The following is a 22,746-nucleotide window of genomic DNA, read 5'->3' as shown; positions in this document are numbered from 1 at the left end:
AACAGTACTGAATGATATTCTTGATTATGTATTAGATCTTCTATATTTAAAGGTTAAATATAAATTATTATTTTTTACAGTTAGATGCAGTGGTTACATGCCTGAAATCCATGAATAACATAGGAGGCTGAGGGAGGAGAATTGCAAGTTCGAGTCTAGCCCTGACAAATTAATCAGATCCTTTCTCAAAATAAAAAACAGAAAGGGCTGGGGATGTAGCTTAGTGATAGAGTACTTGCCTAGCATGGGCAAGTCCCTGGGTTCAATCCCTGGTACCAAAAATTTAATAACCCAACAATAGCAAAAATCCTTTTGTATTTTATAATACTATTTGATAACATTGGTCAAAGTCAATTAAATTACTCAGTATACAAACAAGTATTTATTGAACATGATCACTTGCTCTGTGCTTGGTAGTTTTTCTACAAGGGGGGCACAATGGGGATTAATGGGATAGGCTATTTGTTCAATTTGATTGGTATCAGAAATAAGATTCTCATAGCTACAAAAATCTCCCTTATAATTAGATTTATCCCTTTGTCTGATAAAGCTATTAAATGCAGCTATTTCTCAGGGTTAATGCATTAGATTGCTATTAGTCACTCACATTTTATTATAAATTAGTTTGAAGCCCCAGTAACAGCTGATGGATTAGCTGCCTTGAAGGAATAGTAGTTTTGATGGATGAAGAGGGAAGGGGGAGATTACTCCAGAGCACAGTGTATTGCCAAAGAAAGGCAAATTTGGGTATGACAGGAGAGCAAGTGGTATGAACACATAAGTGTTAGGAAAAACAAACAGATTCTGGAAAGAGAAAGGAGAAGACAGAAACCAAGAGGGTGAATGCTAAAGACAACTTTAGTTTTGATCTTTCCTAGAGTTAGATTCTGTAGTGTTTCTTATATCTATTTTCAGAGATGTGCATATACTAGCCCTTGAAAGAGTCCTCTGACTTTTTGGGGAGTATGAATAGCCTGGATTCATATGGCTTATGTGCAGAGTGTGGTTTTGCTAGAAAAATCTTCCACCATGCTCCAAGAAGCTCGTAGCACCATCTGTTCCCTCACTGACCACAGACTTGCCTAACAGCTTTTCTATCTCACGATTTTCTCTCTTACTGCAAGAGTAGGCCCTTGAAACTGGACCTGTGACTAAAGAGAGTGACATAATTTCACAGGGGACTTTGGGTAATTGGTTCAGGGTGTAATCTGGCTTGGACTTCCCTGAAAGACCATCCAAATCCTTGGGAAAAGTCATATTTCTGTTTTCTCTGTATAATGTACAACTAATATTTATTCATCATGTGCTCTGGACCAAGATAAAAAAGTGTCTTATGTGCAATGTCACCCAGAACTCTTAAGGCAACACTATGAAATGGGTCCTAATTGTTTTCTTCAAACTATATCTGATGAAAAGGAGAGTATATAAGGATTACATTTGACTATAGCTCATGGAAAACATGGTACCTAATACCTCAAACAAATAAATGTTTTATTTTCCTCACATCATGGAGAGGAAGGGGAGACAGTCGAGGCCTGATATGCCATCAACTTCCAGACATTTTAAATACAAACATTTAATACAAGGGCTGGGGATATAGCTCAGTTGGTAGAGTGCTTGCCTCACAAGCACAAGGCCCTGGGTTCAATCCCCAGCACTGCAAAAAAAAAAAAAAATTTAATACAATTACTCTATTAGATTGCTATTAGTTACTCACATTTTTAAAATTAATTTTTATTGCTGCATTAGAATTATATATAATAGTGGGATTCATTGGTATATTCATACATGCACATAGCATAATTTGGTCTGTTTCATTCTTTCCCTCCTTTCTCCTCCCCATGATCCCTTTTCTCTACTCTAATGGTCTCTCTTCTGTTTTCATGAGGTCCCTTTTCTTTCCTTTTTCCTTTTTAGTTTCTACATTTGAGAGAAAATGTATGACCCTTGACTTTCTGCATCTGACTTGCCTAACCATGGTGATCTCCAAGTTTCATTTCTTTTCTTGCAAATGACATAATTTTGTTCTTTATGGCTGAGTAAAACTCCATTGTATATATATGACACATTTTCTTTTTTTTTAACTATGTTCTTAGTTTCATTTTCTGGAATTTTTTTTGTGTCATTGAAGTTGTGTAATTAAAAGTTTTGATGACTTACTTTGAAATCTTTGCCTCCCCATTCTTTTAAAAGGGGAATCACTAATCAAAACCTAAAGAATATTTTTAAAATTTAGAACATAGCTATAAAAATGCCATTGGCAAGAGTAGGATGGGTATGTTGTAAAATTTCTAATAATTGAATATAAGCTGTTATTTTATTTGATTTTAAACAGGTTGTAAGTTAAGTGTGGCCCTTTTAGATGCTATGGGTCATATATTCACTCCATATTAAAGTTGAGATGCTTACCTACCAGAAGATGAGGCAGAAGTATTACTATAAACCTCTCTTGCCTTACATCTGTCCAGTGGAGGGAAGCATATGCTATATGCCAAAGATGTATCACAGGCTAAGTGCCCTTGGAGTTTAAAGAAAGTGGTCAGAGAAGCTTTGCAGAGTAGGTGAGGTTTGTACTCATTCTTGAAGAATAGAATGAAAATGGAGAGTGTGGCAGAGTATTTCAGGCAGGGGAATGACATAAGCAAATGTGAAGGAGCCATGGTTTGTATAATGCATTGCAGAAGAAGGTACTGCCAGATTTGCTGGAATGGAAGTTGGTATAAGAAAGGGCTAAAAAGGGTTAGAAAAATTGGGACAAGATCATAGAGTGCAGTGAATGCTGGACTAAGTGCCATTCAAGGAAACGAAAGGCGAATCATCTAATGATGGTGTGGTCAATATAATGTATTAAGGAGAGATCGAAGACCATTGAGGATTGTAAAAATCCATTACATGAATAGTATGAGTCTACATTGTGTACAACCATAGAAACGAAATGATGTACCCAATTTGTGTACAATGAATCAAAATGCAGCCCATAAAAAATTTAAAAATAAATAAATAATTAAAGAAAATATTATCTGAATAAAAAAATTATCATGTATCTGGAAAAAAAATCCATGACAGAGAGAAGGGGCTTTGAGCTAGGATGATGCAAGAGGGAACACTCTGAGGGAAAAGATGAGAAAGATGTGTTTACAACTTCTTTTTTGAGAATTGCCTTTATAGTTTGTAGTGCATATCTTCAGTATTGGCAGATATTGTGGGTGTAGAATTTAAAGAAAATACCTTAAGATCCATCTTATTTCACTCTTCTATTTTAGTGCTGAGGAAATTTACATGATTTATATAATTCTGTGTCAGAGCTGATACTGTAATTCCACTCTTTTGATGTTTTTATAACACATTTTCTTTTTTTTTTATTGTAAACAAATGGGATACATGTTGTTTATAACACATTTTCTTAATCCATTCTTCCACTGACAGTCACCTAGGTTGATTCCATAACTTGGCTATTGTGAATTGTGCTGCCATAAATATGGGTATGCATGTATCACTACAGTATGTCTGACTTTAGTTCTTGTGGATAAATACAAAGGAGTGCTACCGTGGGTCATTCGGTAGTTCCATTCCTAGTCTTTTGAGTCACTCACATTTTATTACTAATTTATTTGACGCCCTAGTAATTAGCTGCCAGATGTCATCAGCTGTTCATCCTGTCATGTTTATCATGTATGTTTCTTCATGTTTATTGCCTTGTGGTTATAAGATAGATATTCTACCTTTGGCATCACATTCCAGAAAAGAAGAAGAAAAACTAAAGCAGTGGTTTTCAGCTGGGGATGATTTCACTCCTAGAGGATATTTTAAAATATCTAGACATATTTGTGGTTGTCACAACCTTTTATACTGGGGAATGGGGAGATATTTGATAGTGGGATTTAGTGTATAGAAACCAAAAGTGCTGCCAAACATCTTACAGTCTATATGCCAGTCCTCCACAAGAATTATATAGCCCAAAATGTCACTCATGTTGAGGTTGAGAAACACTGGACTAAAAACAGGAAGCACATGCCACCTGACTGTCCTCTTTTAAGATGGATGTTTGGAAGTGCAGCAAGGATTTTTAATTATATGTCATTTACCAAGTGTCATGCCATAGCCAAATCCAGCAGTGAAGGAAGCAGGTAATACAACCATTTTTTGATGGGTCCATTGTTACACTGAGCAGAATTTGGGTCTTGATAGTAAGAGAAGAAAGGGTAGACACTAGAAAGTATTTATCTCAGAGAAGTTAAGTATGTTCTTTAAGGTTGCAGAGGTGGTAAAGAGTTTCTTGAGCCTCCTCTAATGAGGAAAGATGGCCAATCAAGTGTGCCTCCTCTCCAGATATCTGTAGGGATGGAAATAAGGGTTAGAAATGCATATACTGGATGAAAAACCTTCGAGTTTTTGACCATCCTGAAACAGCTAAGAAAATTTATCTTGTAGGATAGAACATGCAATGTGTTAAATATTCATACTAATGTTCCCTCAGTATTTGTACCAGGACTTGCCATGCCTTCTTGTCCATGTAACCAGTGGGATAATTGATTTCAGACCTGCCTCCTAATATTTTGCCCTTCAATAAACCATCAAATTATTGGTGCTTTACATCGCCCTTTCTGGAAATTTTACTGTAAAAAAGTGATGTAATCACTTTCTACCTTAGGGGTTCATGCAGGAAAACAAACACCTTTCTAAGTATTTCAAGCAGGAAGATGCTTAGCACAGGAAATTGGAAGGTTATGCAACCATTGCAGGACTGGGCAGTGAAAAGTAGTGGCTGCCCATGATTTCTGCTGCCTGTACACCAATGGGTCTTCACTAGGAGAATGCCTGGCAGTTGCTTGCAAAGTGTTGTATCTGCTCTCTGCAGATGCCCATGCACTTGCTTTTGACTACCAACAATGAATAAGTGTTATTTCCTTTTTGCCTTTCCAGTGGTCTATGAGTGCTTCTCATTGTCAGTCTAATCTGGACCCATGCTTCATGGAATTTTGAAAGATGCAGTTCTGAGACTTCTCAGGGAAAAATGTAGAGTGGGGTGGCCTAGGAGAATGTGGAATTTACAGTAGTAAGCTCTGGTAGAAGAAGCATTTGAATCTGAATAGAGGCATTTGTTCACATTTGAGATGAAGAGCATTCCATTCATTTGTTAGCAATGTTGCTACTGGTATTATTACCTTATTTTAGCTGTGTATCATTGGGAGGTAAATAGGGATACTTTGTATCTCTGGTCTTATTCTCTTCAATTCATGGTGGTGCTAAATAAATAATAAGAAAGGGTTCAATGATTTGCTTATCGCACAGAAGGTAATATGTTCTGTGAGACTCCATAGTACAGTGGGGGTCACAGAGTATGGGGTTTGAAAAACAATGCATAATTCACCAATTCACCAGCATGCTCTAGAAAGGCCAGTGTTCAGACAGCAATTGTGGATGACTCAGCTTGTTTACTTCTATTGGAGGGGAAGCACGATGGGGAGAACTATCCATAGCTCTTTATTTGCTAGAGTTATGCACATGACTTGTGGTGAACTGCAAAGATACAATGAGGAATTAAGTACGACGAGGGAAATAACAGAACAGTTCAGAACGAGGTAACCTATAGACGTATGGCATATTGTTTTGTGTTTGGTGGGGAGTTGTAACCTCTAGTTATCTGCTATTTGGGTCACATCAGGCTTTTAGTGTGTGTAACTGACAGGGTAGAATTTGATCTGTGCTATATTTGAGTCTGTGGAATAGCAAGACACATCATGACTGTGTCCTTTGCAGGTTTCTGCTGATAGTTAATATTTGAATTATCTTAAGGAAGATAAGAAAAATGTACTATCTTATTCTATTTATTTCTTGAGTGAAGAAAATTGAAAAGGACTAGGGGAAAATTCATTACCAAGAGCAGTATGCAAAGGTCACCCATTCACATTGCTACTTTGCTGGATTAAAACCTATGGTTTTGTCTTGCTGGGGTCTTATGCTGGTCTGGCAGATCTGGAGATGAGGATGTGTGCACATGTAATTTATTAAAGGGATCTCAGGGGATCTGGCCGGGGTCCTGATGATGTTCTTACATCACTCTGGTGAACTGTTTGTTTTTGTGAAACCCAGAATCAGAGGACTGGGGGAGAAAAATTTTCACATGGAACTGTAATGTTTCTTTGGAGCAAGGACTGGTAAACTTTCTCCGAAAGGCCCAGATAAAATATTTGAGACTTTGTGTGCCACAGGGTTTTCATCCTAACTACTCAACTTCAAATTTGTAGCACAAAAGCAGACATAGAAATGGGTGTGGCCATGTTCCAATAAAACTTTATATAAAGAGACAGGGGAGGAGGACTGGGATTTGGCCCAGGGGCTATAGTATACCAATTTCTGCTCTACGGGCCCTTAACATGTGCCTAAGGTGATTTTTTCCCCCTTTATCTATTCCCTGTATGCTGTAAAACAGAGAGGATAGTTAGTTCTTTTGTCTATCAAAAGGATGGTTTTGATATTATGGTATATCTCAAATTATTCTGTAGCCCCTTCCTCCAATCTTTCTGGCATCCTGGCCATCATTCATAGTGTTGCACAGATAATATTTCCAAAGCACAACTCATCTCTTTCTATTCCCTTGCTAAAAATATTTAGCTATCCTTTAGGTGTAAAATAAAATACAGCCTTATTAGCATGGCATTCAAGAATCCCAGTGATCCCTGTGAGCCATTTGTTTCCTGTATTCCTGTTTGTTTTTCATATTTATTTAAATTGTCAGATGTAGAGAACAGGCTGTGTCCTGTTCTAAACTTACTGTATTTTTTCCCTAAGTTACACCATTTTATATAGAGTGGCAGTTTATCCTGAGCTACTCCATTGTGAGTACAAGTCCTAAGGCAGAATGACTTGGCATCTTGTCTGTGCAAGTGAATAACCACCAAATGTTGGATACACAGAGTAACAATTACCACTCAAAGAGTGATCCCCTACCTGTCTAATTACTATCCAGACCATCAGATTTCCTTACTTTCTCATTGGACCTTCCAATTCCATACCTCATGACCTATAGGCAGCTTAGTAAAAGAGACCATCATTTTATACATCATGCTGTTTTCAGGTAGTCTGGAGCCTGGGGAACAAGTATCAGGATATGTTTAATTTTTTCCTTTCTGAGCCCTGATGTTGAGGGGAGGGTGGTAAGTGACTCTCAGGGTCAGCAAACCCAGACCTCTGAACTTGGAAGCAGCTTTAACTACCCACTAACTCCCTGGGTGACATAGCAGTTGATAGGCAGGTGGGTTTTTTTTCAGTGACACCGTCAACAGGTCACCTGGGATGACCTGAAAGCTGCTCTTATACAAAATGGAATAACTTAGGGCAGATAAAATTCTTTATATATCTATGGTATATACCAGGATGTTGTGATATATGTATACATTGTAGAATGACAAAAACAAGCTAATTAGCATATACATTAGCTCACATATTTATCATTATTTTGATGATAAGGTCTTTTAAAAATCTACTTTTAGCAATTTTCAAGTATACTATGTATTTTTAACTAATTGTAGTCACCATATTGAGCAATAGATCTCCTGAATTTATTCCTCTTATCTAACTGAAATTTTGTATTCTTGACCAACATCTCCCCAAGTCCAATCTCTAACCCCTGGTAACTATCATTCTTTCTGCTTCTATGAATTTGGGCTTTTAAAAATTTCACAGATGAGTAAGATCCTGTGGTACCTGTGGTATCTTTCTGTACCTGATTTATTTCACTTAACATAATGTCCTCCATTTCCATCCATGCTGTCACAAATTATAGTATTTCATCCTGTTTTATGGGTGAATAGTATTGCATTCTTTATATGTACAAATTTATCCATCCAACAACTGATGAACACTATTATTTCCATTCCTTGGCTCTTGTGAATAGTGCAGCAGTGAATATGAGAGTGCTTATGTCTCTTTATTATTATGATTATTTTATTTGTTCTAATTTGTTATATATGACAGTAGAATGCATTTATGTATTTTGATAAATCATATATAAATGGAGTATAATTTCTCATTTTTCTGATTGTACATATTGTAGGATCACATCCATCATGTAGTCATATATGTATATGAGGTAATAATGTCTGTTTCACTCTATTATCATTCCTACCCCCATACCCCTTCCCCTCCATTCACTCCCCTCTACCTAATATAAAGTAACTCTATTCTTCCCTAGCATACCCTCCCCTTATTGTGAATTAGCATCTGCATATCAGAGAAAACATTTGGCCTTTGGTTTTTTGGGTTTGGATTATTTTGCTTAGCATGATGTTCTTCAACTCCATCCATTTACCAATATGGCATTTGCCGTATTGATTTCAATTCCATTGGATACATACCCAGGAGTGGGATTGCTGGATCTTATTGCTGGATCTATTCTTGCTGTTTTGTAGTTCTATTTCTAATTTTTTTTGAGCAGCCTTCATAATGCACCATAGTGACTGTACCAATTTACATTTCTGCCACATCATGCAAGGATTCTTTTCTTCACATCCTCACCAACACTTTAAGCTCTTGTTTTTTTGATAATAGCAACCTAGTAGATATAAGGTAATATCTCATTGTGATTTAATTTGCATTTCCCTGATGATTGTGATATTGAAACATTTTCTTCATATACCTGTTAGATGCATACATCTACATTTAAAAAAATAGTGTTAGTTGTAGATGAACACAATACCTTTATTTTGTTTTATGTGGTGCTGAGGATCAAACCCAGTACCTCACATGTCCTAGGCAAGTGCTCTACCACTGAGCCACAACACCATCCTTGCATACATCTACTTTTGAGAAATGTCTTTTCAGATTCTTTACCCACTTTTAAATCCAGTTACTTTTTTGAGTTATTTTAGTTTCTTATGTATTTTGGATATTAACCTCTTATCAGATGTATGGTTCACAGATATCATCCCTCTCTGCCTTCGCTTGTGTGTTGTTTCTTCTTCTGGAATATTCCTCCTCTCAGTATATTGAGGGCAGGGAACTAACTTTTGTTTTTTTCTTTTGTCCTTTACAGTGGTTTGCATATAGTAGATATTCAGTAAATGGAGTTTTCAGATGAAGATTGCATTCCTATATCCTGTGATTATTAATGATTTAAGTGCTAAAATTCTGACATCATTTTTCTTTTTCTTTTTTATAGGCAAGAGCTGTTTTGGCAAAAGTTGGCTACCCTGAGTTTATAATGAATGATACTCATGTTAATGAAGACCTCAAGGCAGTAAGTGCTAAATTTACTGTATTTTTTTTCCTGGCAAATTTTACTGGCCTTATGCCTTTCAACTAACCCAAGTCCAAGCAATTAAACCTGATGGTGCCAGAAAGTACCAACTTTTGATTAATTCCTTGGCTAGATATGAACCTGAATATGCCAGGCGTATCACAAGATTTAGAGCAGATTCCAAATAAAGGACATGTCAGAAAGAATGCATAGCTGAGTGAATACCATAAAGAAAATGGACTTGAATTTGGCCTAATTTGATCATAAAGGAAAGAATTAAACAAATTGAGTATTTTACAATTAGTGGGCATGTTCTAATGGTAAATGCATTATTGTTTATATTAAATACTTTTTATTTGCTTCATTCATATTAAGTGAATAGTAATAAATCTGCCTAATGGCCATTAACTTCATTAAACTTTATGACTGTTTTGGCAAATTAAGTGCATATACATATGACTCTATAATTTATTGTGAGTTGGATTGTATGTTTGCAGTAAGTTACTGATGAGGAGTAGTAATAATTCTTTTTCCAATATTTTTGAGCATGTATTTTATAGTAGAAATATTTATTATATGCCTTTCTAATCACAACAACTGTTATTTTATTTCATATAAATAGTTATGATAAAGAATTTTTCTTCCTCACAGGGAAAAAAACCTATTTTTACCATCCACTAGGCTTTCTTGAAAAAGTAGTCTTTAAATAACTATGGTTTTGAGGTACAGCTCTTTCCTGAAATTGTGGTTCAACAAGTGGCATATCTGTAATTAGTCTGAGTTTATGGACAAGCATCAGAATTTTATAAGGGCATTTAAAGTGAGAGAAAACTTTCATTTAAAAATTTCTCCATTGGGTTCCAAGATATGGCCTTGCAAAGTGTCAATCCAGTTGCTCTGGATGGAAATGATTCTGTTTTCCAGTATCTTAAAGCTCAGACAGCCTAACTTATGCACCATTTTGATGATGCTGAAAATTCCATTATTTATATGGTAATTAAAAATATTGAAGCACTTTACACATTCCTGTACATTATCTTTTATCCATACAGTGATGATGAGAAGATGTCTATGCGCATTTTGCAGAGGACATAGAGACTCAGAGAGTTTAGTGATCTTCTTGGTGCCGCACAGAATATCAGAGCCGGGACTGAAATATGGGTTCAGGAAACTCTGGTTGCAATCAGCTTTACCAGAGCAGATGAGAAGGAGAATGGCAGAAGAGATGCCAAACTGTCAAGTGGTTAGGAGCCTGGAGACAAGGGCCTGGGTTTGAATTTTGCCTCTTTACTTCCTAATTGTTTGATCTTGTGCAGGTTATCTGGATACAGGAGATAATAATCAAGTCTTAATATTAGTGGGCAGATGAGACTATATGACTGTGAAAGCACCTTGTACAATATCTGGTACATAATAGGCTCCTCATATATATTAGCTTTGTGGATCAATATGAGAAATCTGCTACTAAGAAGAGTATCAACAGAGCATGAAGTACCTTAGAAGGAGAACCTGGATAATCATGTGCAAGTGGCAAATATACCAAGTCAGGGTATGGAATAGGAAGTTGAATAGGCAGTTTGGTATATTGGTTATAAACATGGACCCTGGAGACAGGCTACATGCAGTGAAATCCCTGGTCTGCCACTTACTATCTCTGGGACCCTGGGTAGATTGTGGATCATCTCTGTTTCTCAGTTTCCTCATCTGCAAAATGAAGATGATAACAATCCCTGCCATATAGGAGTATTGTGAGGATCAAATAGCATATTTAAAGTGTTTAGAGTTGACTCTGGCACATAAGCACAAATAAAAGTATTAGCTATGACATCTTCAATTTGCACTTATGATAGGTGATTATTTTGGTTCGGAAAAATCATCATGAATTAACTCATGCAATATCCAGGTCCCTCAAATTGATTTAAAAGGCTTTACAGATGGAACAGTCCCAAGCTTTAATCAAATCATGTAGCATTTAGGGCTCGCTCACAATTTTCGGTTGATCAAGTTTTGTTGGCAGTCTGTGACTGTCTAAGTTGAGAGACTTGATTTAAGAACTCATTGAATGCAGTATCTTTTGTGAAAAGAAACCAGATACCAAACAGGATATGATATGCTTCTTCATTTCTCCAGGGCCTGAGCTGAAGCCATTAGATACCAAGATTTTTAAGTACTTTTGTGAAGAAATGGCTTTCATCTGACTCATTGCCAAAGCAGACAAGATTACACCCAAGAGTTTCTAATAGTGAACAAAATCCAAATACTTGGAGTAAAAAGACATTTGTGATCAGAAACTGATAGAGGAGATGAATAAAACCCAACCTGAAAATAGGATAAACAATGATGTGATAGATTGTAATAGTGTCACTAAGGTTAATAGCAAAAGGACTGGAGTATTGCTAGTATATGATAGGATTGTGTTTTCAGTTTTAAGAGACATGTAGATAAGGACTACTTCAGGGCCTATGAGAAATTTCTGGTAATATAAGCTGTGAGCATGAAAGGCTGTTACAAATGAAAATCTGCGTACTACATTTGACACTGGTGAAGATATGATTCATCATGTACAAATATAAAAGGAAAGAAGAGTGAGATTAGGTGATGGATCAGATGAAGGTCAAGGAGAAAGGTTGAAAACTGAAGTTGGGCTCATATGGAGATGAAGAGCAAATAAAAAAGAATTGAGAGGCAAATGTACAAAAGAATCAGAGAATTTTATTTTTCTCTGAGGATGACAAGGTAAACTGAGATACCCCACAAAGCATTTCTGCACAATACTCTTATAGTTTTTGTAAAGAACAAGAAAGGAAATGCCCTTTATCTGAACTCATATGAGCATGCAGAAAAGCCTATTAGTCTACAAAGGTAGGTGCCAATCTGTTTTCAAATTTGCCTTATAAATATGTATTCTATTTCATTGATCCTTAATGTAAATAGACTCAAGAGTGAGTTTTATACCAATTTTGGAAAGATTGCCATATCAACCAGGAGAACAAAAAGCACACTAGGTATTTTGAACAGGGATTTAATATACAAGATACATTGAAAGACAAAAATAGGTAAGGGGAGGTAAACTAGAGACTCATAACTTTAGGAAGCAGATGCCAACCCTGGGCCTTGGGGCACAGAAGAGAGGATGTGGAAAGCAGAGGAAGAATTGCCACTCTAGAGCTACTGGCTTATGGAGGAGGGACCAAACATTCTTCCAAAGTCATTGTTGTAAGGAAGGAGGAGATGGGAAAGAGAGAGAGGACTGGAGAGCAGCAACACACTGATTTACCTCCAGTGCCTTCAATGGGCAGGGAACCAATTGACAAAGGAGTTTGAGAAGTAGAATGTTCAGATTCCCAGGCTCCCCAGCATTATCGAACAGAGTGAAAGGGTAGCTGAGTCATTATAGGCAAATAACTACCACAATTAGGCCCTTCATTCATTTTTGTGAAAACGACTGGAGAATTGCAATAGGGCTTCTAGTCAGAAATCATAACTGGCCTCCACTTACTTAGCGGACTTGGAAATGAGTAAATTTTCAGAGATCAATGTTATGAGCAATACACACATATATACATATATGTATACATATCATATATATGTATATAGATATTATGTGAACCCACATTATATTCTCTGGGGTGGGCCTTGGTCTGTTCTAGCCACAGAAACATTGTGTTTGTGTGTGTGTGTGTGTGTGTGCATGTGCATGCAAATGATGGAGATTGTTACTATGTAAGAGTGTGGTGATATTTGGATGGAAGTATCCAGAAAAAGAAGTTGTCAGAATATGAAAATAACTCTTTACAATTTGGCAGAAAACAAAACAAACAGAACAATATTGCCCTCATGTTTCTCAAGTGACTCCTGGTTCCATGGCATTGGAGAGCCAAGAATAGGTACTAGAGGTCTATAATTGTCTGTGTGTATTTCTATGTGCACACAAGTCATTTATGAGCAAAGCCATTTAAACACACCAGTTTTGCATATTACTCTGCTGTTTAAATAAGGAAAATACAGGATCTGGATTCCATTAAGCAGTCAGAAAATTATCTGAGTGTCTAACATATAACATTTTTATAGATATTTAGATATGTTTAAATGATTTAAGTTAAAGGAGAGGTGTATTAGAATGTGTACTTCCATTGGCATGTGTGATTTCTTACAAAGAAGCCAAACATATTTCCTTGTTCTGTGTTTCTTACCTTTTTGCAGGGAGGCAGTAGTAACTTCCTTCTTACATTTATTATGAGACATTTGGTACTTGGCATCCAGGACAGAATTTCCAAGAAGAGAAATCCAAGTTCCCATGAATTTTATAATCTGGAAAGCTGTTCCTAAGAAATGACATGAGAACCTAATTAGTTCCTCAAAGGTCACTCTGTTGAAAGGTCAAGAGATGGAATTGACTGAAAGTCATCAACTTGACCTAGATTTTTTTCCAGTAACTGAAAGGATAAGAGGCTTTTGAGCTAATAATTGTCCCTTACAGAGGTTAAACTTTTTTTTGGAGATAAGAAGTGATTTAAATATTTATGCACATTTTTATTGCTATACCTATAATAACAAGCATAACCTTCCCTATAGTTGCTGGGTTTTGAGTGTTTCTCTCATACAAGAACCTACTGAAATATTTGAACTTATCAAAATATTATCACATGGGAGAATATTTGGGAAATAGTGAAAGGAAATGAAAAGTACCCATAACATTGGTACATGACCATAATAATGCATATTTCCCTAAGAGTGTATTGTTTTATCTTTTACTGTATAGCTATAATTGTTGTTTATATGGCATTTTATACTGATATTTACAGTTAACATTATTTTGGCATTGTCTTTCATAGCCTTTTACCATTATTTTACTAGTTACATAATATTTCATTAAGTAAACCATATGATGATTTATTTAATCACTACTTCTATTCCAATTTCTAGTTCTTATCTTCTCCTTCTTCCCTGTACTCATTCTGTTGAATCACTGAGTTTCTTATGAGAACCAATGAAAATAACATTGCCTTGGGGACCCAAATGATTTAGGCTGTGTGGCTTTGCCTGTTTCCATAGTCTCCTTATTCCTATTTCCTATCATTGTGAATAATGACTGACTCCTCTTACCTCCAAACACTTTTGTCTCAGAAGATTTGATCCCCATTACTTGTGGTTTCCATGACATAAGTGGAATAGATCTAAGAAATAACAAATATTCACAATTTAATAATTAAAACAACATAACAATTGTTTTTCTAAATATACACAAGCTATGGCAAATTGTTATTGTGTTATTGTTGAGTTTTACTCCACATCATTATTTTTGTGGGTATGGTAGAACATTTTTTTATAGTGTTCTTAGACTTGGAATTCTTTTCATTGGAAATTCTAAGATGGTTTTATCTTTAATGTCTATGGACCAAACTTAGTGTCAAGTTAGTGTTGTTTTTTAGATGAAACAGGAAAGTATCATAATTAGCAAACTCTTTGAAAAGTAAAACTTAACTTCACTGATATTACAAAAAAATAATTTCTATTTTTGAAAGAAATTCTTTTGGGAGAATGTCCCAATCTTCTGAACCCCAAAAACATATCTGAATTTTCTATGAGTTACAATCACATTCTGAAGGTCTTGGAAGAGCTATCTTGGAAAAAACTGAAAAAAGTTCAGGTTTGAACAATGGACTCTTTTTCTTTTTATGGTACTAGGGATTGAACTCAGGGACACTCAACCACTGAGCCACATCCCCAACCCTATTTTGTATTTTATTTAGACACAGGGTCTCACTTGTAGGGGTACAAGGCTAGCTCAGTTGCAGGTAAGGGCCATGGAGTCAAGACCCAGACCCCAAGATTTGGGTGGAAGCAGGCTTGTGGTGAGCAGCCTGCAAACTCATTTATTGCAGGAACAGGTATACATTTTATAAGTTTCTTGCCCAATCACAATGTGCCATGGGGAATCAGACCACTAGGCTCCTATACAGGTTCCCTTCCTTAGTGTTACCAAGGGAACATTGTTTACATTCCTATGTGGTCAGAATAGAATGCTCCGCTCTGCAAGTTTACACACTTGAGACATTAACCGCTGTGAGCCAAGAACTAGGATTTCTCCCAACATTCACTGAGTTGCTTAGGGCCTTGCTTTTGCTGAGACTGGCTTTGAACTTGCAATCCTCTTGCCTCAGCCTCCTGAGTCACTGGGATTACAGGTGTGCACCACCACACCCAACTTGACATATCTTTCAATTATATGATCCAGAAATGTCTTAGGATTGCTAGTTAAGGTTATTTCCTAAAGCTAGATGCTTTCTATGTTTCTTCTGAGGCTAAGAGAAAACCTCTATCTTAAAATAACAATTTGAAGATTTCTGCTTATTATTAATATTTCTAACATTGGGACAGTAAGTAAAATAATGTTTTGAATACATCTGTCTTCACCAAATATTATTGAATAGCCTTTATACCTGCACACACATTTAATTTTATTATTATTATTATTATTATTATTATTTTGAGAGGGGGATCTCACTGTCTAGAACTGATCCTCTTGCCTCAGCCTCCTAAGTAGCTGGAATCACATGCATGTGTCACTGTGCCCAGAATACACATACATTTTAAATGAATAAAATTGATAGATTTTAAATTCAGTGTCTAATCCTTGATCCAATTTCCTTCCTCTTTACCTGTCTCCTTCCCTGGATATAAGCAATATTGTGAAATCAATCTTAATCATTCCTATGTGTTTCTTTATGCTTTTGCTATATAGGTTTGTGTCCATGAGTAATATATAGTATTGCTTCACATGTTTTAAAACTTTAAATCCTATCATACATCTTGCCTTATTCACCTTATTTTTCAGATTATTTCATGTTCATGTATACAGAACATTGATTTAAATTACTATATTGTTTTCCATGAATATACCATGATTTATTTGTCAGCCCTCCCCCTTCCTTGCTCAAGCACTTTAAGAAAAGGACAATTTAAAGTTACATCTTTATAATTTATTGGCCAAGTAGAACAATTAAGGGTGCTAGGAATTGATGCTTTTTCACTCCTGCTTTTCTCTGTGTGCCTTCAATTGTTTTACATCTTCTTTTATACCTGATCCCCTTGAAAGATTTTTAAGGTTGTTGAGATAGAAAGCTTGTTGAGACACAGATGTTGTCTGTGGACAAAGTAAGTATGCACAGCCACCATGAATACCCTTTCTATGTTAGGAAGGAGCTAAATGTGAGCCAGATATTGATCAATAAATAGGTGACATATTAAATCAGTAACTATTAAGTTGTATATATATATATATATATATTTACATCTATAATGCAACATCTGTGGGTTTCATGTATATGCATTTATTTTATTTTTTTTTAATTTAAAAAGACCATGGTTTGAACTGGGGATATAACTCAGTTGTTGAGCACTTACCTAGCATGTGCAAGGCCCTATGTTTAATCCCTAGCACCAGGAAAAGAAAAAATGGAAGACAAATTATGGCTTACGGTTACCAAAAAAATTATAGGTAATAATTTGATTACTCTTAGTTTTCCCTTATTCAAAAATGTGCTTTCCTTATTTGCCACAGTTATATATTTTACCCTAATTTTTGACATGGTAATATATTTTAAAATGGAAGCATAGTTATCAATACCAGTTATTGCTTTTATTGCTGTACAGATATTATTTACAATATATAGATTAAATATTGCTGGTTTTGTAGATGAAATGTATTAGGATTGAAAGTATTTGCCATTTCCTTCCAAAAAACAAAAAAAAGAAAGAAAGAAAGAAAAAAGGAACACAATAATTATGTCCATCTTCCTATCTTAATAAGTGACATTATTGTGAGCTGTCAACTTCCTGTATTCCCATGCAAACTATAATCTATGATTTTCCTCTGTAATTTCACTATTTTTTAGTGACCAGAGCCTTTTTTGTGTTAATGGAAAAATTCTTTTAATAATTAAATTATTCTGGTGAATTCTTTGTGCTTAGGGTGGTAAATAGGTCTCTGAATTACTTTCATTCTTTTCCTTTATGAACAAATGCCGATTATTAGGAAATTGGATTTTAACATTTGACTAAATCATCATCTATAAACTAAATGAGGTTTCAGCTGACTAAACTGAATGTTATTAGAAGAATCCTAGGTAATAAATAAATAAGAACACATTTTAGAAAAGATCAAGAACTTGTGAGCCAACAAATTTCAAACCTAAGATAATATGTTCTGTAAAAGTTAAAGTAGATTTTTCAATTATAAAGTAAATGGAACACATTGTCAATGACTGCAGCTTCTCTTCTTTTTTTTTTAACTGTGATCCAGAAATGACCATATTGATTTTTGAGCTTTTTATGTTAAAAGAAAATCACTGAGATTAAATTTCACGGCTTTGTGAATCCTGGGTTAACCAGTAACGGCTGAGAGATGCTGCAAGGGCCATAGCTTCTCTGCTGGTTGCTGCTTCGTGTGCTCACATCTATTTTTAGAGTCATCTCTTATCTTCACTTACAACAATGTGTCATGGTTTGTTTTTTTTTTCAGATCAAATTTTCAGAATCGGACTACTTTGGCAACGTTCTGCAAACCCGAAAGTATTTAGCACAGTCTGATTTCGTCTGGCTAAGAAAAGCTGTTCCAAAAACAGAGTGAGTATTTAAAGAAAAAAAAAGTGAAATAGATAAATACTTTGGGAGGTGGAATCTCTTTAGATTAAACTTTGTAATTCCCCTCAAGTCAGAGTAGCTGGCTTGCTAGTTATTTTGTTTCAGCAAAATCTGTCATGTTTTGCAAACTCTTGTTTCTGATATTATATGATTCAGATCTTCAGTCTAATTATGTGTCCCCCATTCCTAGCATTAACACATATTGGAAGAAGGCTTATTAGAGTGAAAATATTAAAGTTATTTCTAGGTCTAGTTATAAATACATATATATATATATATATATATAGCAAAAATATTTCTCTAGATTTTCACACTCAGGTGGAAATTTAAATTTTAAAAAAGAATGAATACTTTAGAAATGAGCATGATTAGACATGTAAAAATTAATATTTTTGAAGCACCTAGAAGATATTCGTTGAGGTGAGATGGATATCAAAGAACTCAGAGCTATTATTTCTATTGAATAGCAGTTTTGTCTTCTTCCCATCCTGTCTATAAGAACATTCCCTATTGGTAGGGTAGTTTCCTGAAACACTTATGGGCCCAGGGCCAACCAGCTCTGATTTCTGCCCTGAGCAGATGCTGCTGGTGCTGGTGCTGGTGCTGCTGGTGCTGCTGCTGCTGGTCATAGCAGCTACCAATTATTGTATGTTTACAATGTGCCAGGAAGTGCTTTACAATCTTTAATTCATTTAATCCTCATGTCACTTCTGGGAGGTATAAGTACTGTTACCCCTATTTTACAACTGAATAAAAGGCTTACAATGGAGAAATTCTTCAGCCCAGTTTTAGATTACTTTTTGTTCTGCCTTCTGGTGCTTTTGGCTCCTGGGACTAGATTCTATTCTAATGTCACCCATTTCTCCTGTGTTTTTTTTTTTCTCTTGATTCTCTAGGTTGGATAATTTCTATTGATCCGTTTTTTAACTCCAGAATTTCCATTTCTTTTTTTGTAGTTTCTGCTTCCTTGTGATGATTATATATTGAGTCACTGTCATCATATTTATCATTTTTTGAATATAGTTTAACTCTTTTGAACTAATTTATAATGGCCACTTTCACATCTTTGCCAAATCTAGTATCTGGGCTCACTTAGAGTCAGTTTCTATTGATTGATTCTTTTATACATTTTTCTTTGCACAACATATTTTTTTTGTTGTTGTTGTTGGAAATGACATTTTAGATGATGTAGCAACTCTGGATTCTGATTTGTTTTTCTAAGGTTTTCGTAGAGTGACTTTGCTGGAATTATACTGCAGAATTTATATCCTCTGTACTAAGTGGGTGTGGATGTTTTGCTCAGTTTTTTAGTTCTTATTTTTTATTCCTGGTGATTATCCCTGTGTTTCCACAGCTTATTGCTTAGCCAGTGATTAGAGCACAGCTATGCTCATACACCTCCAGCCCGTTGGGCTTCTACCCTTTGCCAGTTGCTCTGTGTGTAGGCTGGGAGTGCCTTCAAAGTCACAGCCAGCACTCCATCTGCCTTGGATTTTACCTTATACTGGGCTCTCTCTGGTCTCCCTTGTACATGTACCTAATTTCCTACTCAGCCAGGGATGTGTGGAGTGCTTATTAGCCTTTGTATGACTTTCAGTTTCAGGATCTCCTTTTTAAATTTTAGATTGTGTTTTCACCATTTGTTTTCTACCAAGTTGGCCATTTTTAGGTGATAAAGCTTACAGATTTAACCCTAATAGTTCACTTTTTAACCTTGACTGATACTTAGTTTCCAGATCTTTGGTTGGTTCTTTTGATGCTTTCTTTGTCTCTTCTTACTATCCCTTTCAACTCCCTACTCTGTCTTGGATTCTAGAGGCTCTAGTCCACTGTACCCTGGCTAGGCTTAAGCCCTCTTATGCTCCCATCTGGCCACCCCTGCCCTCTGCCTTTCAAATTTTTCTACAACGTACACCTATGAAGTTACTTGTAAGTTATTCACTTGAAGAATAGGCCTAAAGCTAAATCAGTCCCCTACCTATCCCTGACTCCAAACAAAAGCACAAAAGAAGAAAGCAGATAGCTTTAAAATTTCTTTGGTAATGATAGATATTGGCCTAAAGATATGTGTTCTACTGCCCTTGGTTCTCTACTCTTCTCATATTATATCTTAGTCGACCTATCCTGTTTCATCCTCAAACTAAACTACACAATAGAAATTTTAGATTTAGGGCTCTGAAATCTGATGACCAAAATCCAAAGACTTCAGTGATTTTTATTTTTGTGATGTTGGGCATTGAACCCAGGGCCTTGTACATGCTAGGCAAATGCCCTACCTCTGAGCTATATCCCATTCCTCAGCAAATGATTTCTAATATCTCTATCACCATATACATATAGTAGGATTGTTACAGATCTACACAAATCATTCTGCCTATTAAAAAACCTAATTCAGACAAGTTAAAACTTTTTTTTTGAATTTGTGGAAAATTCAAGACTTTCCCAAGCAGTGTTTTTGTAACTTTTTATGGTTTTTGCAGGAACTCCTCTATATTGGATATGATGCCAATTTATTTTTTCAATTTCAAAATGTCGGTATTCATTTGGATATGTAGCATGGCCTGTGTTCCTAATTGAAAAACTCCTAAATGTGTCATCTTTAACAGTATCCTAAAATATTGATTGGCTGTCAGATTCTAATGCTCTTGACTATTACTAATATTTTATTCATGCCTTGGAAAAATGCTGGTGAATTTGTGGACTTAGGCAAATTGTTTGATTTGCATAGTTCTTTTTTCTTCCATCAGTGGAAAACAAATACAGTTTTTCCTTGGAATCTATGCAGAATTGGTTTCAGGACATCCTACAGATACTAAAATCTGAGGATGGTCAAGTTTTTTATAGAAAATGGAGTAGATTTTGCTTATAACCTATGTGTATCTTCCCATATCTTTTAAAGCATTTCTAGATTATTTATAATATTTAATACAATGTAAATTCTATGTAAATAGATGCTGTACTATATTGTTTAGAGAATAAGGAGAAGAAGAAAGTCTGAGCATATTGAGTACAGGTGATTTTTTTTTCTGACTTGTAGATGTGGAAAGTTGACTTTACCTTTTTCACAAGGATATTTAAATTGGTTAATGTTTGGGGGGAAATCCTCCAAGAATGAATATAGGTATAATACTTGTGATTCTTATTTCCTCAGACTGTATCTATTTCAGGGAAAACATTAAGAAAGTTAACCTGTTTTCATGGCAAAGTGCTATGAGAGTCATTCCCTCCCTCTATTCCTTGCTCCCCTTCCCTCCCTCCTTCTCTTCTTTCCTTCCTAAATATCTGGCTGGTCTTTGTGAGGAATTGTAGGGAATTTTAGTTTCATGACACCCATTAGTTTTAATTGACATTTTTAAAGTCTGAAATTCATAAGTTAATCAAGTGGGGATGATTCTGGAGTAGCTCCTCTACACTTTGAAGAGCACATCATGATTATATTTCCACAAAGCCCTGAAATAACATTTTACTTCTTTGTGGGGATAGGAGATAAATATCCTCTATCTTTCATTCTCATGGAATTCATTTTAGCTGCACTAATGTGCATTAAGAATTTTCTAAGGCAATAGGAAATGTCAGCAAGAATGAAATTAATTGGGTGGTCATCCCTGAAGGTACATATTTAGGGGTTGGTTCTTAGAATTGTCACTTCATCAGTTTGCTTAAAAATAGAGGATTTATTTTACTGCTTGGCTTGAGTCAAGAGTAATTTCTTTCCCTCAGGATCCTCTTCTTTGACAGAAATGATTTTAAGCCAGTTTCCCTATTAACTCATTCTCATTCTACTGTGACCAAACATGCCTAGATTCTCTTTCTATATATTTTGGAAAATACATTTAAAAATGCACTGAATGTCTCCATAAATTATGGTTCTGCCAAGAATTTTTGTTTGCAAAATCATCTGTAGCACAGAATATGAGTTACAAAATATTAGTAAGAAATTTAAGATACTCAGCGGTTTTCCCATTACATATTCTGTAGGTTATCTTCAAGAGTTGACAAGTAAGCAGGGTGTGGTGGTGCATGCCTGTAATCCCAGTGACTCGGGAGACTGAGGAAGGAGGATTGAGAGTTCAAAGTCAGCCTTGGCAAAAGTGAGGTGCTAAGCAACTCAGTGAGACCCTATCTCTAATTAAAATACAAAATAGGACTGGGGATGTGACTCAGTGGTCAAGGGCCCCTGAGTTCAATCCCCAGTACCTGTCTTCCAAAAAAAAAAAAAAAAAAAAAAGAGTTGGCAAGTAAAATGTGAAACTTGAGTCTAATGTATATCTATTGTATATGGCTCAAAGAAGTTGGAGTACTAATGTTACTTCTTCAGATAATCGTTTTTGGCATTACATTTTTTTCATCAGTCCTATTGTCTAGTATAATTTCATCTCCATGTATTTTGGGATTGGAAATTTATATAAGACTTCTCCCTACCTGATCCATTAAATTCTTCACCAAACACAGAGTGCAGGAGTATCACAAAGACATAGTAGGAATAATTTAAAGTACTTGAATAATGTTCTTTGTTTTTTAAGGTAGATGTATACAATATAATAAACTCATCTTAATAGATTAAGTGATTATCTGCTCAAAATGTACCATATGGACAATTATTTTAACCCATAAGGAGCTTAAAATCATATTGGGAGATAAGTTCTGCAAACTAAAATGCTTCAGGGTCCAGTCACTGAACAAATGACTGACCTAGATAAGTATAAACAACAACAAGGAATGGTGAGGACCATAGGGAACTAGTAACTGTACATTTCACTTAAAAAATTTCAATTCAGTATTTTTTATTTGTTTTTTGGTACCAGAGATTGAACCCAGGCACTTAACCATTGAGTCTCATCTCCAACCCTTTTTATATTTTA

At 35.5% G+C, this 22,746-nt stretch overlaps 1 protein-coding gene across 1 annotated transcript in view; it reads left to right on the top strand.

The window, feature by feature from the left end:
- The window catches only part of Phex (phosphate regulating endopeptidase X-linked), a 190,456-nt gene that overhangs the window by 115,180 nt on the left and 52,530 nt on the right, over positions 1–22,746 (top strand). Inside the window, exons 13-14 of the mRNA XM_047537191.1 lie at positions 9,161–9,238; positions 17,763–17,866. Of these exons, the coding sequence (XP_047393147.1) occupies positions 9,161–9,238; positions 17,763–17,866 (182 nt within the window). The remainder of the gene's footprint in view (positions 1–9,160; positions 9,239–17,762; positions 17,867–22,746) is intronic.

This window comes from Sciurus carolinensis, chromosome X (genome assembly GCF_902686445.1).
Source record: "Sciurus carolinensis chromosome X, mSciCar1.2, whole genome shotgun sequence".
NCBI classification, from domain to species: domain Eukaryota; kingdom Metazoa; phylum Chordata; class Mammalia; order Rodentia; family Sciuridae; genus Sciurus; species Sciurus carolinensis.
Note: the sequence above shows the minus strand (reverse complement) of the source record. Positions and strands in the feature narration are given on the sequence as shown.